We start from the raw sequence: 18,554 nt of genomic DNA, 5'->3' as shown, positions 1-18,554 counted from the left end.
CTCTAGCTATTAAGGACAATGAAAATCATGTAAAAAAATGATTTCCAAGGTATTTAGACAGTATTAGTATTAAAAATAGCGGGGTGGTCTCCTCAAAACTTTTTCGCATACTCTTTAATAATGATGCTATCCTTGAGAACATCTTTCATGACATTAACAAGCACAATAGTTACGAAATATTAACTTTTGGAGTGAATTTAGTATTTTTACTGAATCTGTCGTGTAACCATTGTCTGATTTTTTGGTGACTAATCTCTGATATGCGGTTAATAGTATCCGAAAATTTAAATCAGACGCTTCTTCTCGCCCAATCAAAACAAAAATTTGATGCAGAACCACACTTATAATCACAAAATCAATTAACAAATTTGATATCTTTAAGCCACTGTGTTTTTGAGTTATCGCGTTCACATGTTTCTGAAAGTACAGACGGTCAACCTGTAGTTGGATTTAGCTCAAAATTTGATAGAGGTCTACACTGTATTTGCTAAATCTGTGTTCCGAATTTTATCTATCTAGTTCTCTTCGGTTTGTAGTTATCTGCAGACCATTTTGAATGATTTTTTTTAATCATGCATGTTGAATTATAAACAGTACACCAGTCTATGAACACTGTCATGTTAGAAATGCAATCCAAATTTTTGCGCTATGTACCATATTTTGGTTCATTAAATTTTTGTCACATGTTGTATCATTTTTGTAACATTCTTATTTTATTAATACTATAATCTTTGTTGGCACAATAAGCAAAAAGTGAAAAAAATACATGGATCAGAACCTAATAATTGATAGCAGGTCAAGATTAAACTCTGTAGAGGCATATAAGTAATACAAGTTTTTTTGGGGGGGGGGGTGTGAAATGTTTTGAATACAAAACGAATTCAAAACTTTAGTATATGAATAATAGCATATCAATTACTCATTAAAAAAATCAGCAATTTTGCAATTTCATAGGAATAATTCCATTTATTTCCCTACATTAAAGTATGTGTTTTTTTTAATTTGCGATATCAGAGATATTTCATAAAATCAATTTACGATGAACCAGGATTATACAGCATATTTATTTATTAATATTGTTTAAATTAAATATTTCCAGAAAATGAAATAACAAATCATTTAATTTTTGTTAAGTTTTAAGAGAAAGAATTTCGGTATCTCATCTGCTAGGAAGCTATTTTAATTTAAAAACAAAATTTAACAAAATAGTAAATTATTAAAAGAAATAAAAACTAAATATTACTCTTTTTTTGCTTCACTATAGTATGTGTAGAGATGAAGTTGCAATGTAATATAACGTTTAGAAACTGAAGATTAATATAAAACCAGGACAAAGCTTATATAAAATTAGAGATATTTTAAGAACTGGAATTTTAAAGCATTTATTTGATACGGAGATAATCGTCAACAAATATAGTTGTTGAATGGTACTGACTTTGTTGCATTTAAAACAAATTATTAGCAACTAACTAAGTGCTATTTATTATGCTTGCATAAAACTTCTGTATAGTTTACTTCAAATATATATAATTTCTCAATCCTTTTTAAAAATGTAACATGTAAGCATTTTAATATCATACGATGATAATTTATACCTCTTTAATGATTTAAATATCATATTAAAATTCTAAGTGCATTATATGAGGCCTCATACATCCGTATAAGGCCTTCCATAAAAGGATTTAAAAATATTCCCCTTCACACGAAAAAAAGTATTCAATAGACTGGCATATTTTACCTTCATGAAAAATGAAAGTTTTTGTATTAGATATACATATTATTGAAAGAACTAATTCAAATCAATTCAGAAAAAAAATATGCTCAAAATTCTTTTGAAGAAATATAACATGGCTATTTAAAATTACATTATATATATGTATTGCAAAATAGTGAGTAAAATACGGAAAACATGTTATTAGAAATATGCGTTTTATTGAAATTTGGATATATTTTAAAATTCACTATTAAATAAAGTAAAAGTAGATGGTATTGAAATATTTCAATGTAAATTCACACACAAACAATTCGAAAATTCTCACATATATGAGTTGCTTGATCTTGATAATTTATATCGAAAGAATTGCAATTAAGGATTGCACAAATTGTCTTGGCATTACAGTTTGAGAAAGACATTTGCTTGACTAATTCTGCTGCAATTGCTATATAATAGAAATCAATGTCTGAGTCTATGTAGTTGATTTTAAGAAGTAAAAAAAAAAAAAAAAGTATTGGTTTTATGTTTTCAAAATCCAAATTTTTCTTTTCACTTTGAATGTGTTTAATATATGAGTATTTTTTTTCCCCTCCATATTCCATTTGAATGCAAAATAAATAAATAAACAACAACAAAAAAAAGCAATGCTTTTTAAGCCTTGTCATGTAGCAATTAGGTAAAACAGGAATTAATAAGAATGTCAACAATTATTTGGGCTCAAGGGAAGGAAGTATTATTGAAACAAGGGAAAAAAATAATAAAAAAAAGAGACGAAAGTAAAATTGAGGAAATATGGATATCCGCAGAAATAAAGTTCTGATAGTTAAATGTGAAGATGATGATCATTGTTAAAAATGATGACTCAATACTTGTGAAAACATGATATTGATAGAAATCATTCTTTGCATGTTCTGAAAGAAAAAAATCACTAGAAAATAAAATCTTTGAAATGAATTTTTAAAAAATCATTAATCTAAATATAATACTTATTTGGTAATACATACAAATGTACTTTAAATTATAATCATTTCACATGTTACTGAAAATTTTAAAGTTAATGGAAATGGAATAACATTATGAACATGATAAAAAGAACTGCATTTTTATGTTTACTATCTTACATATATCAACACTTGCTAAGAAACTCTTTCATACTTCTGTGTAAATTCAAACCATTATTTTAGACCAGATATAGCAGTGATTTAAAGATTAATCAGAGAGAATCGAACATACGTTTTTTGTTTATCTCCGAATGTAAACAGACACAATCAGTCATGTTTGCACGTTAGCCAATCATATGTACGATTACATTGCTCATATTCATAGCGGAATACTTTCGTGAGCTGGGATTGGTCAATCAGAAGTGAATTTTCGAAGCTTTCCTCCTATCTTCTACGCTCCATTAGGGATGACGAATATTTTCAGAGCAGTTATTACGTAACCAATATCAAAAAGTCACAAATACAAGTGATCAATACTTTTCAAAGAGGGGTGTGATTCAAATCCTTCTTACGATCTTACTGATGATATTTCGATTACAGGTTTGGGATCACGATAGAAACTAACAATCGATACGATATCACTGAAATTTGCCGGAGCGGTGACGATACGATCTGTCCAATGGAAGCTCTCGAAAGAAATCTGTGATTGGATTGAAAAGTGAACGGACCGGTTATTGGAATTATCGTATCGTATCATTGAATTGCATATCACTGAAATTTATCGGAGCGGTGATTTCACCGGAAAGTGCGAGGCTTTACTGGAAAGTGCGAAGTCACCGCTCCACTTTACGGGAGTGACCGATATTCGTATTTGATGATGCACTATTCCATACAGATCATTTTTAATTGCTCGTGACATGATTGACTTTAATTACATGTACTCTGTTTACTGCTGGCGCCATCCATTGGTAGAATATAGGACTAAAGTAAACATTTTAAAGAAATGACATATATTTTTAACTCATCTTTTCCAGAAAATGGTTCACTCTAATAAATAAATTAAATAAATAGTTTTGAGAAAAAAAATTTAAGAAGTAAGCTGAAACAGATAAATTAATTCAATCACACGTTAATTAAATTAGTAAATTAAGTATTAATTACAATTAATAAATTTTATATTTAATATTAGGTAATAATTTTTAATTAATAATATGATTGAAATAACAGATATTTGGAACGCATATTTAAAAATAACAATAGCAATATTATTTGTTATTCAAAAAATCGTAGATTATGCATCTCTACGCTCCATTGATTGAAGACAAATCAGTGGGGAAACAATTCTCAGTTAGCTAAAAGTGGCAACAGTTTTATTGTTGTTTATTCATTTACCTACTAGAACGAAAGTAAGCAGTCGGTAGTTCTGCAATTCAAAGTGAATTTAGACTTTCTACACTTTGCGATTCCTTTGCTATATGTATTAACAAATTTATTTATTGTCTACATTTGAAAACAGAGAATAACAGTCTTTATCTCTACTCATCTTTTCAAATTAAAGCGTCTAGAATTCTGGCCAAGGTGTAGACTTACTTTGGTTGTTATTTCGTAGCAATTCAGAATCATCTGACAGCTCCTGCCAAAATCACGGGAAATCAAACAATTCCTCATGTGCATTTGCAAGCAATGAAATCCTGTTCTTCAAAATATATTAATCATAAATGTATCATTGTGTAGAGCATAACTGCTTTTACTGTCTTTTTCCAACCACCAAACTATCATTCAGTTTCAACAATGGAAGCTAATAAATATATGGAGATGTGGACAATCTAGTTAAAATTTCAAACAGTTTATTACTTTAAAATTTCGATATCGGAAAGCAAAATTTAATTTTCTTGTTAATTTGATATAAATTTTTACATTTTTTGTACCGGTACTCTTTTAAAAGATACAATGAGTTTCAATCGAATACAGCGGACAAAGAATGTACTTTTTTATAATTTGACATGTACATTTATTATTGTATTGGTGTTAGTAACATTGCTGACACTCAGACCATGGAATATTAAACAAGGAGAAGAATTATTTGCATTTCGTTATGTGGAAAATTCTCCTGAAATTCAAATAGTTTCCTCAGCTGTGCAAGCTAAAAGTCGGGATCGAGATTGCAATTTCTTCAATTGCTTTGATGTGTTCAAATGTGGCTATTCTGGGAAGAAACTATCTGTCTATATATATCCTATTAAAAATTTTGTTGATGATAAAGGAGTGCCTATTTCTGTGCCCTTTTCTATTGAATTCATAGAAATTTTGCGAACTATATATAATAGTCCATACTATGAAAAAGATCCAAAGAAAGCATGTATATTTGTTCCTTCACTTGATCTTTTAAATCAAAATAATGTACGTTTGAAGGAAACTTCTCAAATTTTGTCGTCGTTGCCATAGTAAGTACTGCAAAATGTGTTGTTGAATGAGTAATGTAACTTTCCAAAATTGTTAAATATGTTTTTGTCTATAAATGACACTTTATAATATCATGCATGTCATTTAATATAATTTTAATCTTTTTTCATCAAATTCAAAAATATGAATTCTGTAAAATTCATCTGCCAAGATAGGTCTTAATTATAATACATATTAATGATATAACTTTTTCTGACTTTCTCTGATAAAAATTTTTTACGTATTTATACTAAATTACAATATTGATGAAATAAGGGTAAGGAATTTAATCATTCCATCTGAAGTTTAGTGAAATCACAGTGAAGAAAGTATATTTTTTTCTTTTACTTTATTGTATATAAAGTATAGAGAAATTATTGTAGTTGTGAAAAAATTTAAAGTTTCAATGAATCTCCACATTTCAGATCTTCCTGAGTTTGAAAATCTATTTTTAGGGTTATGTCTGTGTCTGTCTATCCATCTATCTCTGAACTTAATAATTCAAAAATACTGAACTAGACAGATGAAATTTGTTACTTGAACTTTGAACCAAATTTTTAAACTCCTATCAAATTTGGAATGAAATCCATTCAGAGAAAGTCTGTCAGTCTGACTGTTTGAATACAAGTGAAGTACTCAATAGCTATGAAATTTAAAGATCTAGAAAGATAAAATTTGGTACACAGGTTTAGCATCTGAAATGTAGATTCTTACCAAATTTTTAATTTAATTTATCTAAGGGTTAACCATTTGTCAATCTATACGTTTGAGTGTATGTAAACACAATGACGTAAATTAGTGTAATTCAGTATGTGATTGTGTGTCTACTACTGTAGTTTAAATTGTTTGGGTTTGATTTTAATCAATTAGGAAAATGGCAGAAAAGAAAATATTTATATGATAGATTCAGTAGAATTGCTAGATTTATACCAACGATTGTGCCAATTGTTCAACAATACCATGAAAGGCATTCACATCCTTACCCAAGGTTCACATTTTTATGGGAGGGGAGGGGATAAGACTTTTATTGGAGAGTATACGAGGAAGTTTCTTGAAGACCACTCCCACTGGTTATAGTATGTAGAGCATTATAGACCTTAACCACATGGCTGAATAAAGTTCTTGTAATTAGAGAATAGTTTTGCGTAAACTTTAAAGTGTAATGTTTACCTTGTAGGTAGAAACTGTTTAAGTAAGAAATATTACTTTGAATATTGATTTCTTACTTGCTTGAGGGGTGTGTAAGTCTAGGAGGGCATCATGGCATTTGTATATATATATATATATCACTCACTTTTTGTTTTCAAATTTAGTGAAATAGTAATATGGAAATAATACAATTCTCCAGGTTTCATTTACATTCGCTAAGCTACTAATGACAGGGTTCAAGAAATTGTGATCTGAGTGTCACTTGCTTTTGCAATACCATTATTTCCTTCAGTTAATATTTATTACTTGCCATTGATAAATTATGTCCCAAAAACTGTTATACTTTATAAAAGTAAATATATATATATATATATAATATGTATGTATTATTTAAATTGAATAGTAAGAATTAATTATCCTAAATAGTCTTTTGAAATAATGTTATAATTCATGTTTAAGGATATTTATTATTGCTAGAGAGGGTTATATTGAGCTAGTTTTTCAAATGGGCTGTTTTCAAAATGGGTCTTTTTATAAGAAAAGCTCTCTTTTTTTCAGTGTACCATAGGAATTGTAGAATCTATTCTGAAGATATTGAATATGAGCTGATCCATGTATAAACCAAAAATACATTTTTTCCTTCAAAAATTTTTCCAAAATTCGAAACTGATGTATAAGTTGAAATAAAAATTTTGGAAAAAAAAATCCTTTAGCTTTAAAATTTGTCTTTATAAGAATGAAAATATTCCAAGGTAAAACAGAATGTTTTCCAATTCAGTTACTATGAAGAAAGATACAGATGATGATAATTTTAGCTCTAGTAACTCTATCTAAATCTTACAATTTTTTCCTATACATTTGTTGTCATTTATACAATCTGTTTATGTGTTGGTCTTATTTTTTCTGTGACATTTTATTTTTGCTTGAAAGATAAATGGGAAGAGAAATTCTTATACAGCAAATTTCAAACTTGTATAAACTCCAACAGCTTGGCTGCTTAGTATTTCTTCATCTGCTGCTGCAAACCAGCAATAATAAACTATTTAAAAAATGAAACTCATTTTCACACAAGAAAAAAATCATTTCTTAAAAAAATAAATTTCTCAAACTTAAGAAATAAAAAGAGCTGTATGTGGTTATATTTAATGATTTTTTGCTTGTGTTTGGCTAAAGTAAATATATCTATGTTTTTTGTGAGGTGTAGTGAGTTTATATATAAACTGAGCCCAGTAGTTTAGCATTAGAAAAAAAAAACATGATAATTGCAAGATAATGCATCAAATAGATGTAAAATTATTTCTAATAAATAATATTGTTTTTTTTAACACATTTGTTTTTCTAAATACACATTTTAAAATTTTTATTCTTTGGTCAGAAAGAAATATTACTTCAATACCTCATTTTATTCAGTTTTTTTTTATATGTATTAAGATCCATTAGTTAGCCTAAATGTGTTAGTAAAATTTATAATAGTTTCTTTTTCTATTACTTAGTTGGAACTCCGGAATCAATCATCTGCTATTCAACTTTTTACCTGGCAGTGTTCCTGATTATAATCCTGTGCTTGAAATAGATTTAGATCATGCAATGATTGCTGGAGCTGGATTTTCTACTTGGACGTACCGTAAAACACATGATATCAGCATCCCAGTTTTCAGTTTGCTTGGACATCCATTTGATTTGACAACTTGCAAAGAAGGGTAAGTATATAATGTTCATTTTGATATGTATAAAATGCAAGTAAATTTTTCATTTCCAAACCTAGATGTGCTTTTAAAAATTACTAACTATCCTGTCTTGGTAGTTTGGTGTTATGACTCCTAATTGTTAAAACAAATTAATTCCAAATATAAAGAAAGACATTAAATAACATATTATTTAACCTGTAATTATTCAAGTACTCTTTACTTTTACAGCTCAAGACAATATTTGGCAACATCTGCTCAAAATAATATTCACTTTGAATATCGAAATGAACTTGAAGATCTTGCAGAGGAACATCCTGAATTACTTGTTCTCAATCGATGTTCACAAGGAAATATAACTTTACGTTGCAGAGGTGGTGAAACATTCTCATATCCTGAAGTTCTTGAGGTATATCAAATTGCATTTTATGTTATATATAATAAGGTATTGTTACATTTATGTTTTTTGTACATTAATTCATATGCTTGACCCAGAATTCACTGAAGGAATAAAAAGAGTGGGGTATCAGAAAAGTATAAAGTTGTTCTCTATTCCTTTTAAGGAAGGCAAAGTTTAATATTTTATTTCTTAGACAGTTTGATGAAGTCTCACTATAGCTGAAAAAAGTTGCCATGTAAAGTTTTCTTTTCTACTGTAATACTCTAAACATTTTAAAATGTAATCACTTAAAGAATGTGTTTCCCAATAAAGATTTAAAATATATTTTATTATGGTTGTTTGAATGTTTAAAAAAAAACTTGAAGTTAAAAAAAAAGTAGCATTTTTTTATGTAATGTAAATATTTATTTGATATAATATTAATTTTAATACTGTTTGAAAATTCTCTATAAATAATAATAATAATCAGAGTTGCTCATTTACGAAAATCTTTCGAATCATCCTTCTTACACAGAACTATTTGATTTAAAAAGAAAAAGTTTAGCAAGAAAATCAAGCAGAATGTACAACTCCCAATTTTTCGTTTTAAAACTAGTCTGATAATAATCATAAGTTTTCTACTAAATTTTTATGAAATTGTTATATCTGGTTGTAAGCAAATAAATATTGTAAAATACTGAAATGCAGACAAATTCAGTAGTTGTATTCTTTTAGCTATTTCTTGTCCTACTCTGTAAATAGAGGGGGGGAAACTGATATTAAATATTACATTTAGGAATCTACCTTTTGTTTGATCATACGTGGAGCTCGATTGGGACAAACAGTTCTGTCTGATGCCATGAAAGCTGGCTGTATTCCTGTAATAGTTGCAGATGGCTATGTTTTGCCTTTTGCTGAGAGCATTGATTGGCAGAGGTAAGGAATTCTTTTATATACAATTTAATGAAAAACTGGTGCTTTATTAGTAAATAATAGTGGGATGTGGGTTGCACAAACATTTTTGGGGAAACACAGGAAATAAATAAGTTATTTATCAATGGTGTCCTGTTAGCAACAAAATAAATGACATGCCCTTTATAACTTGAGTATTTCTTATTACAACTTCACAAGATTGATACTGATGAAAATTATTCAAATGGACAACTTCAACAAATTATTATTATTATTTTTACTAAGTTATTTTAGTATCCATAAAATTAGCCCACAATTAATTTTGTTATTGGAAAAACCATTTCAATGAAAACTTTGAGGGCTCAAAGGATTTGAAAATAGTACTTCCAATTTTAAATGCTATATAAATTTTAATGAAATATTAGCAATTCGTTATATATTTTGCAAAATGTTTTTTGCTCGCTAAAAGATTTTAATCTTTCAACATAAAATCGATTTATAATTAAAAATAATTTTATATTTTTTATAAACTTTCTAATATGATTTGTGAAAAAAGATGTAAATTTATTGCAAATTAATATTTCATGTGAGAGCAAAATTAAGGTGAAATTTAAAAAAAAAAAAATTGTTTTAATATCTACATTAGTTTTCAACATATTTAAAAAATAACTGCAAAATTTCCTTAATGATCAAGTGATATCCACTATTTGAGGGATATAAATTTATATTATTGTGGGAAGGATTTAAATTTTATAATTATTGTTGTACTCTTGTTAAAATATAAACCAAAACAGCCATTATAAAATAACTATTGAGTAAATATTTTTTTTTTTTTCAGCTGAAGTGATTTTAATATAAAACAGAATGGCTTTCTTTCCACGAATTTTAACTCTCATATTGAATAAATCAGATAAAATTAGTAGAAATTAATCATTAAAAGGATTTGCTATTAAAAGAGAAAATGAAATTTTAGTTCATCTAAATTTTAAAATATTTTTTTAAAATATTTTTTCTTCAAAATAAGTTGTTAGAGAAACATGATGTAAAGAAATTACATATGTGCAATTATAATATTAAAAACATAATACTAGTTATAAATTGTGTTAAAGCAATGTGTATTTTGCATGTGCATATGCATGATCACTCTTTGAATTTTGTGGTCCTGACCATTAATATGAAGCAGAGCTATTAGTAACAGGGTGCATAGTGTCATGAAATTTTGCAGCAGTTTCTAACTACACACCCTGAGTAAATAAATAAATAAAATATTTCATTTTTAAAACAGGAAAGGATAAAATGTTCATTCTTTACTTACAGACTTCATCATATTATTACATTTTCTAGTCTACTCATAAGATGTACACCTGGTGGACCGACCTTAGGGATGCTATTATTTATTTATTTATATATATATATATATATATATATATATATATATACATACAGGGTGATGAAGAAATAACAGGAGGTGTTCAGAGCCCTGTAGCTGTTATGTACTGGACGAAATATAACAAAATTTGGTCACCATACACATTAAAGTATACGGTTTTGATTTATCAAGAAAAAAAAATTATTAATAAACCAAAAATCACCGATAGGGGAAATACTGTCGCTGCAAGCACATAATATGTGTGTGTGTGTGGGGGGGGGAAATACGTAATTGCCAATGGAAACAGTTGGTCTGGCACTAATAAATCCTTTAACAATAAGTTTCCATTTCTTGTCTAAAAATCTATAACCACAACAGTCAGTGAATTTACTTCTACTCTAGGAATATTTTCTAAGCATATGTTACTAAAGTTGAATTCAAGAAAATTAGCCCATTTGCAGAGGTCTGTCGACGGGTGGGGGGCAAGGCAAACCGACAGGGGGGTAAGCATAATTCTCTAATTTATCTTCAAAATGGCTTTTTTGCATTTAATTAAAAAGAAAAGTATTATGTATCTTCTTTTTTTATTCAAATTTCTTTCTTTCATTGTTAAAAATTTGCAAAGATGTTTGTAAAAAAGTATTCTAAGTTTCTTTTACTGACCATCAAAAGATTTTCTATATCAGTGTCTATTTTTTATGAGACCTTTGAGATTTCATTGCAATGAGATCTAATTTTAGAAAAAAAATATGATTATATTTCATTCCAGATTGTAATATATAGATAGAAACGCAGATTATGCAGAATGATGTGTCATGCGGAATGAACAAATGCGTGCTCTTATCATGGAAACTGTATAAAATGAATGTAGAAACTAAATTCTAAAAGTTTTATAAAAGAAACTTTTTAGAAATTCAAGGTAATAAATAAAACAAATTCAATGTTTTCGCCAGAAATAGTTTTTTTTTTTGGCTTAGTTTTTTATTTAAAATAATTTTTAATTAAGGAGTGCAACGACGAGCAGAAATTCAGATATATTTCGAATCCGAGGTGAATAAGCGCGCGTTCACAGCAAAAATTTTCTATAGTTTGGACACGAAAAATATGGAATGCGGAAAAGATGTTGTTATATTGTTGTTTATTAAGAAGGTCGGAAAAAATATTTTGTAAATGTATGTACAAATTTGCTATTTTATATAAGATACGAGAAATGTATTTGTGAAAAAGGACTACTTGAATATTAGATTCCCCATGTATATATATTTTTAATGTATATTTAAGCTTAAAAAACCAATGCATTTTATTAAAAAAAACTATTAGATCCTGAATAGGAACTCCCCCATCTTCATATTTAGGCACATGTTCTTATGGTTAAGTACTTTTTTTCCTTGAATTTATTGCAAGCTTATTCTTCCCAAAAAGTGAGTTTTATCCTCTCAATTGCATGCATTAGTTTTTCTTAACCCCTTCGTATATAATGACGAGTCTGACTTGCGCATTGAATAACTAAATTTTTAATTTTAAATCAGCAATTAAGTGAAAGTATTAAATAATTTAAAGTTGAAAAATCACTTGAAAACGTATCGTTACCTCAAATGCACTTATATTAATTCTAGGTATTTAAATAATAATAGTCTTAAATGTGCCATCTAATCATGAAATTAAGTAAATACGTGCGTCAAGAAGTTATATATAAATATTCTATGAATAACTATTTTAATCATCGTTTTATCAAGACATCTACATCCAAAGTCTATTAAAAATTTAGAAGTACCTGAAATTATATAGTTTTTGTTGCGAAGAGTAACTGAAAAAAAAATGAAAAAGAAAAAAATAATTTCCTCGATTCGATAGTTATAATATTGAATGCAGATTCTGAAGAACTTGGGTAGTAATTTATTAATTAAATTTAGTGCATACATGGATAAGCTCTTTCAATGTAGCTAAAAAGAACTACCATACTATTTATATTTATTTTTTGTTATCAATGGCAGTATGTAATATTTTGTGTAATGATTGGAGCCTTACAAATTAGATTTCAAAAAACAGATATTTTGCTGTTAAATAAACTCAATTTACAAATATACAATTTACTTATTCCGATGATTTATAATGAATTCACATAATGTGGCTACGGCAAAGTGTCTTTTCTTAGCATGCATATTGAACAAAAGTGTCGAGGGAAAAGTTATTTTATTAAATTTAGTTTAGCCATTAATTAGATTTTACTCAGAGAATTTTCACAGTGAAATAAATAAAATAATTTACCAATTCGTGACTAAGAAAATAAAATTTGGATGATTAAACGACGATTAATTTTAGAACTGTTATTCTTTGAACAACATTTAAATCAGATGTCTGAAAATTTCCGTACTTAACGTCGCCGACATCCATCACATCGAGTTCATAGTCAGTTGTCCAAAACTTGTTGGCAAAATGCGATATCTCATTCACCTTTCGGATATATTGCCATAACTAGTGTAAATTATAAGCGTGATGGACGACATTTCAATCAAATGTCTAAAAATCTGCGGACTTAACGTCGTCGACATCCATCGCATTGTGTTCATAGTCAGCCGACCAAAAAATTGTTGGCGAAATGTGCTGTTATCTTGTCGATATCTTATTCACCTGCCACCTTGTCGTGTAAATTGCCAAAACTAGTGCAGATTTTAAGGATGAATTAACAACATTTGAATCAGATGTCTGAAATTCTGCAAAATTATCATTTTCGATAGACATCGTACTCAGTCGATCGATCAAAAATTGTCCGCAAAACGGACATCTTATTGACCTGCCACCTTATCGATTATTTGGGCCAAATATAATCAAACTTCTTTAACCTTTACTTGGATATTTCGACTGTTTGCAGTATATTAACGTTAAGGTGACTTTTGAATTATCATTCAGTAATGTGCAGCTCTCCACGACCATTTTGAAATGGTGAAGATTTTTGCTGATGAAACTCTCAGTTTCCCGTCGACGGGGGAGGGGGGCAAGTAGTTGTCGACGGGGGGGGGCAATTGCTCTCTTGCTAACGCCGCTTCTGTTCATCAGATACAAAATTAATAATAATAAGATTTTGGCTACATTAGAGTCAGTGTAAACCCTTAGTATTCATTGAACACTTCAAAAGATGTCAATATTTGTAGGGAATTATTAAATGTTCTCTTAAAGATTATAACTGAAAAGATTAATTACACACATCTGCCGAATTCTGGTTCCCAGTTCACCTGGGTACCAGAAATTGCGAAGAACAACCGTCGAATAACTGCTCGCAAATTTGCGTGATTTGTTATTTCAATTAGAAATTGTCTGGCCACTTTATCAGATAAACTGAACACGCACGCATCACACGGACAAAAAAAAAAAAATGTTCCTGTAATTCTGATGGTGAAAAAATGAATGGCAGCCTGCGAATTTGCGGAGATATCGAGAATGCAGTGGGTTCAGATCCGAAAATTTTAAATCTTTTGATAACTGACAATGAGAGTTGGTGCTTCTGTGTGTATTTCTTTCCCCAATTTAACCGCTGATGCGTAGACAGTGTGAAAATACATGTCTTGAACATGACTAAATAAGTTAAAGACCGACTGATCGAAAGAAAAGATATTGTTGACAGTTTTCTTTTCACTGAAAATTTATTGTAACTAAGAATTCTTTCAACATAGTAGTAACTATAGAATATGCTAATTATTCGATGAGACACTAGCGACCAGATCTTTGAAAGGTCATGTCATGGGTGCTTCATCACAATAATGCACTGACTCACAAGTCTGTATTTGCAAAGGCATCAAATTCCAGTATTTCCACAACTAGTTTAATTTTCCTAATCTCGTTCCGCTTAATATTTTCTGCTGTTGAAAAAAAAAATGCATAACCAGCAGTAATTCTCAAGTTCTGATGAATTGCAGCGAAAAACACACTGGAGAATATGGCAAAAGAAGGTTTGCAAAATTTACACACGATAGTTACTTTGATGGAAACACCATAAGAATCAATTTTCTTAATACTCATTCTTCCATAATATTATAAATTCTGGAATTTTGTGCATGTAATAGCATTTATGAGCACAGATTTTGATAAACTTTTTCATCAAATAAATATTCATTAACGCATTTTAGAGTACCAATAATTTTATTTAGCAACATTCTTGATATCACTGTAGCTTAAGTCAAATAAATCTGGATATTTGCGAAAATGGCTGAATGCAAAGTCAGTAATTCGTCTTATTCCAATTGATACCATACAATTATATGAAAACTTGCTCTTGACAATAGCATTAATGATAATGTTGATAGTTGCTTTGATTTTACAGTCGAGTGGCATGACTTTGCAATGCTGCCTCCATTTTCAAATAATACACTCTCATCGTCCTTAATTTAAGCTGTAAATGATAGTATTCTTAAGTAATTGTGCAACTATATTTTGTTTGGCGATACATTATTAAAAAAATGATATAATACTGCCGATTAGTTTGTTTCTTGGTATCAACGTTAATAGAAAGCATTTATTAACCATTAATTTTCAAAATTTCAGTTAATGTTTCTCAAAATATACTTTACAGAAAAATCTGCCAAATAAATCAATGGCAGTATTTTTAATACTTGTATGGGATGGTAATTTTGTAGGTGTTAGAGATCTAAATTAAAAGAACACAACAGACCATTTATAATGTAACAATTATTTTTCAAAGAATAAAATATTAGAAATTTCTCTGTCATTTTGTGTAAAAAAACGCTGTATCTCTAAACATGTATTTGGGTATTGGTTATTTTTTATAATTACATCCATTTTTTTACAAAACCATTTCTGTGAAAGTCGTAGTTGATAACATATCTGATTATAATGTTTTCAAACATATACTCTTAAATCTGAATTTTGTTGTTGTTGGAAAACGCCATATTGCTTATTTACGGACATATTCTATGTTTATTTCGATAAGATGTTTACTTATAACTATTTGGTAATTCTTACCTTTCGAAATGCTGGATATTTTATGAGGGCTAATCTAAATGTTATGCATATTATTAATGAAAAAATGTTCAATCTTAAAAATTAATTGTACGTGGTTGTTTATATTCATGTAATCTCTTTTTTAGGGCCAGTATATCTGTGTTCGAAGAAAATCTTGCCGATCTCATACACATTCTTAAGTCAGTCTCTGATGAACGAATTTCTGAAATGCGCTCCCAAGTTTGTTTTCTGTGGGAAAAGTATTTCAGCTCTGTTTCTCATATAACAAATGCTGTTTTAAATGTGCTGAATTCAAGAATATTTCCACATCATGCTCTTACGTATGAGGACTGGAACAATGCGCCGGGCGAGGTATGTCTATTAATGCGATTTTCATATTTAATTCACTATATATATTTAAAATTTAACTAAAGAGATTGTACCAAAATAGCACATTAAAATTTTTAAGGCTCATTATTCAAATAAAATATAAGGCAAAGGACAAATAAAATGTATAATATGTGACGATAGATATTTATCCGTATATTTGATATGGCATTTATTATATTAAATTTGGAAAAAATTTCGCTGTTTAATGAATATCCAAGTACGACGAATTACATAGAATCCATAAATATATTCAGTATTTTACCGCTCATCGAAGAATCCAAATATCAAACATTCTTTGAAAAGAAGGTGTTTTGTAGTTGGACATTAAAATAACTAGTCAAAGTTTTTAAATGATTATCCATTTATGTAACAAAGAATTAAAGCAGTATTTGATTGATTAATTTTTGTTTATATTACATATTAGAAGCAAAATGATAAACAGTAGAATTTCATATTCATAATGCATTTTCAATGCAAATTTAAAATTCCATTGTGTCTTTTGACACCTACTCTGTGATACAAAATAGACACATTTCATTACCATTTCTTTTTCCTTGAATACTATGTAATGCGGTGCGACTGATCTATTTTCTTAATTTTAAGCATCTCTGTCACATAGATTTTTTGAAAGCTTACTTACACCTTTTTTTTTTTTCTCCATGGAACTTCTAGTTATATAAGTCACATGTGATTATTTATAACTTCAAATAATTGTATTTTTATGTAGGTGGTGTAATTTTTATATAGCTTCTTAACCAAATGCTTAATACTCGTGAATTTTTAAAATAGTTATGATATTTTTGTTCTAAAATTTTAATGTTCAGGAAGCAAATTTTGTCATCATTCTTTTTCAAGGTGCATCATGAAAAGTGCTTGAATTTGAAATCCATTTTTAGCTTAATAAAGTCCTTAAAAAGTGCTTACTTTTCTCGAGAAGTGCAAAGGAAGCATTTTGAGGGGTACCAACACATATTAAGATAAGACTCAATGACTTTTTTGACTACTCTCTCTTTCTTTAACAATGTGCATTGTTATTTATTGAAATAATGGGAAGATTATCCCGAAGAGGCAGTACAAAATACGCACTATGCCATACTTGTTGCGATTCGGAAAAAGTTTGAATTTCAGTAGAATTTAAAAATAGTGAAGAATTTGTTTTAGTTATGTCTGATAAATGTGTGTTTAACATTTTTATGTGTAATTAAAGAAAGAATGGCCCTACGAACGGAAAATAACTGTACGGCAGGATAAATTTAGTGTGCCAAAGAGATACATCGAAAATGGGAGAAACTGCTCTAAAAATACTTACAGTGAAGTCTCTTTAGTCTGTTACACATTTGATCATCGTTCTCGTTGATATTTCGTTTTGGAGCAATTCTTGAACAACTTATTAAAGGGATTTACTGTACTACGTATATTGAGTTCTAACTTATTGCAGTGTGTAATTGTGTTAGTCGATTGCGTAAAATTCAGTATGATGAAATTTTAAATTTAAGTCGTAGGTTTTCAAAGATCGTGATTTCTTTCATGGTGTTTTTATTTTAAATGTCCGCACCCGTTTGAAAATTGCTATTTGCAGGACCAATCGACAAATTTTAGTTTATATATATATATATATATATATATATATATATATATATATATATATAAAATCCTGCTAGATCTGGTACTTAAAATGAAATAATAATAATAATGATAATAAAAGATTTTCCAAACTTTTATTCTTTAGGATTCGGATTTTATCATTTTTTAATGTTTTTTTTTTTTTTTTTTTTTTTTTTTTCTCCCTTGTAACTTTTACAATTTTTTGTTGTTGCTATTTCCGAATGAAATCTCTATTCCTATAGAAGTTTGTCCTGATTGACAGACCAGTGCACAGCACAAACCATTGACGTGAGGAACATGAAATTGTACAGGAAATTGTTTCTTGAATATTAGTCCCACTAAGAAGGGATTTTTCAAAATTTTTATTTCTTGAATATTACAGGCTACTAAAACATCATTCTCAGAATATCTTCCCTTTTCTACATACATCAGTCTAATATTCAAGAAATGTAATAGAGACTACAGCTACATAAATACTAGTGGGGACTATTAAAACTGCGCAAAGACACTTTTTCACAGTACTTTTTATATTTGGGAAGTAAAATAAAAGTATTTTAATATATGTCCAAAAATTTTACTATTTTAAAAGCTGTATCTTATTGAAATCCACATTCACTGAAAAGCAGTGCAGTGTTATGTGAAAAGCGAATTGTTAATTTGCTTCTTTATTCCAAATACAAATTTTTTCAATGCATGTTCAGAAAGTGCAGAGATCCAGTTTATAATTTCCTGACAAAACTAAAAAGTGAATACAAAGTGAATTCGTTTAATGAAGAAATTCGTTTAGATTATTTCTATTCTAAAGTTTTGAGGTCCAAAGAATTTTCTGATTTTTGGGAAGTCGTAAAAATAATTATTGTATTGTCACATTGAATTGCAATTGTGGAAAGTGGATTTAGTATCAGCAAGATATATTTGTTAAACATTTTAAAAATTCTTTAATTGTTCTAAGAACTATGTATGAGGCTTAAACTTTTATGAAGAATCTTCAATGTTCCGATATCAAGAGATT

At 28.6% G+C, this 18,554-nt stretch overlaps 1 protein-coding gene across 1 annotated transcript in view; it reads left to right on the top strand.

Annotated features, from left to right (window-relative positions):
* The first annotated feature begins 4,048 nt into the window (after window positions 1-4,048).
* LOC129960529 (exostosin-2-like) overlaps window positions 4,049-18,554 on the top strand; it is a 34,696-nt gene continuing 20,190 nt past the window's right edge. The window contains exons 1-5 of the mRNA XM_056074019.1: window positions 4,049-5,099; window positions 7,740-7,946; window positions 8,163-8,340; window positions 9,107-9,246; window positions 15,694-15,919. Coding sequence (XP_055929994.1) covers window positions 4,606-5,099; window positions 7,740-7,946; window positions 8,163-8,340; window positions 9,107-9,246; window positions 15,694-15,919 — 1,245 coding nt within the window. The 5' untranslated portion in view covers window positions 4,049-4,605. The remainder of the gene's footprint in view (window positions 5,100-7,739; window positions 7,947-8,162; window positions 8,341-9,106; window positions 9,247-15,693; window positions 15,920-18,554) is intronic.

Source organism: Argiope bruennichi, chromosome X2 (assembly GCF_947563725.1).
Source record: "Argiope bruennichi chromosome X2, qqArgBrue1.1, whole genome shotgun sequence".
NCBI lineage: Eukaryota > Metazoa > Arthropoda > Arachnida > Araneae > Araneidae > Argiope > Argiope bruennichi.
The sequence above is the reverse complement of the archived record's forward strand: the minus strand, read 5'-3'. Positions and strand labels throughout refer to the sequence as shown.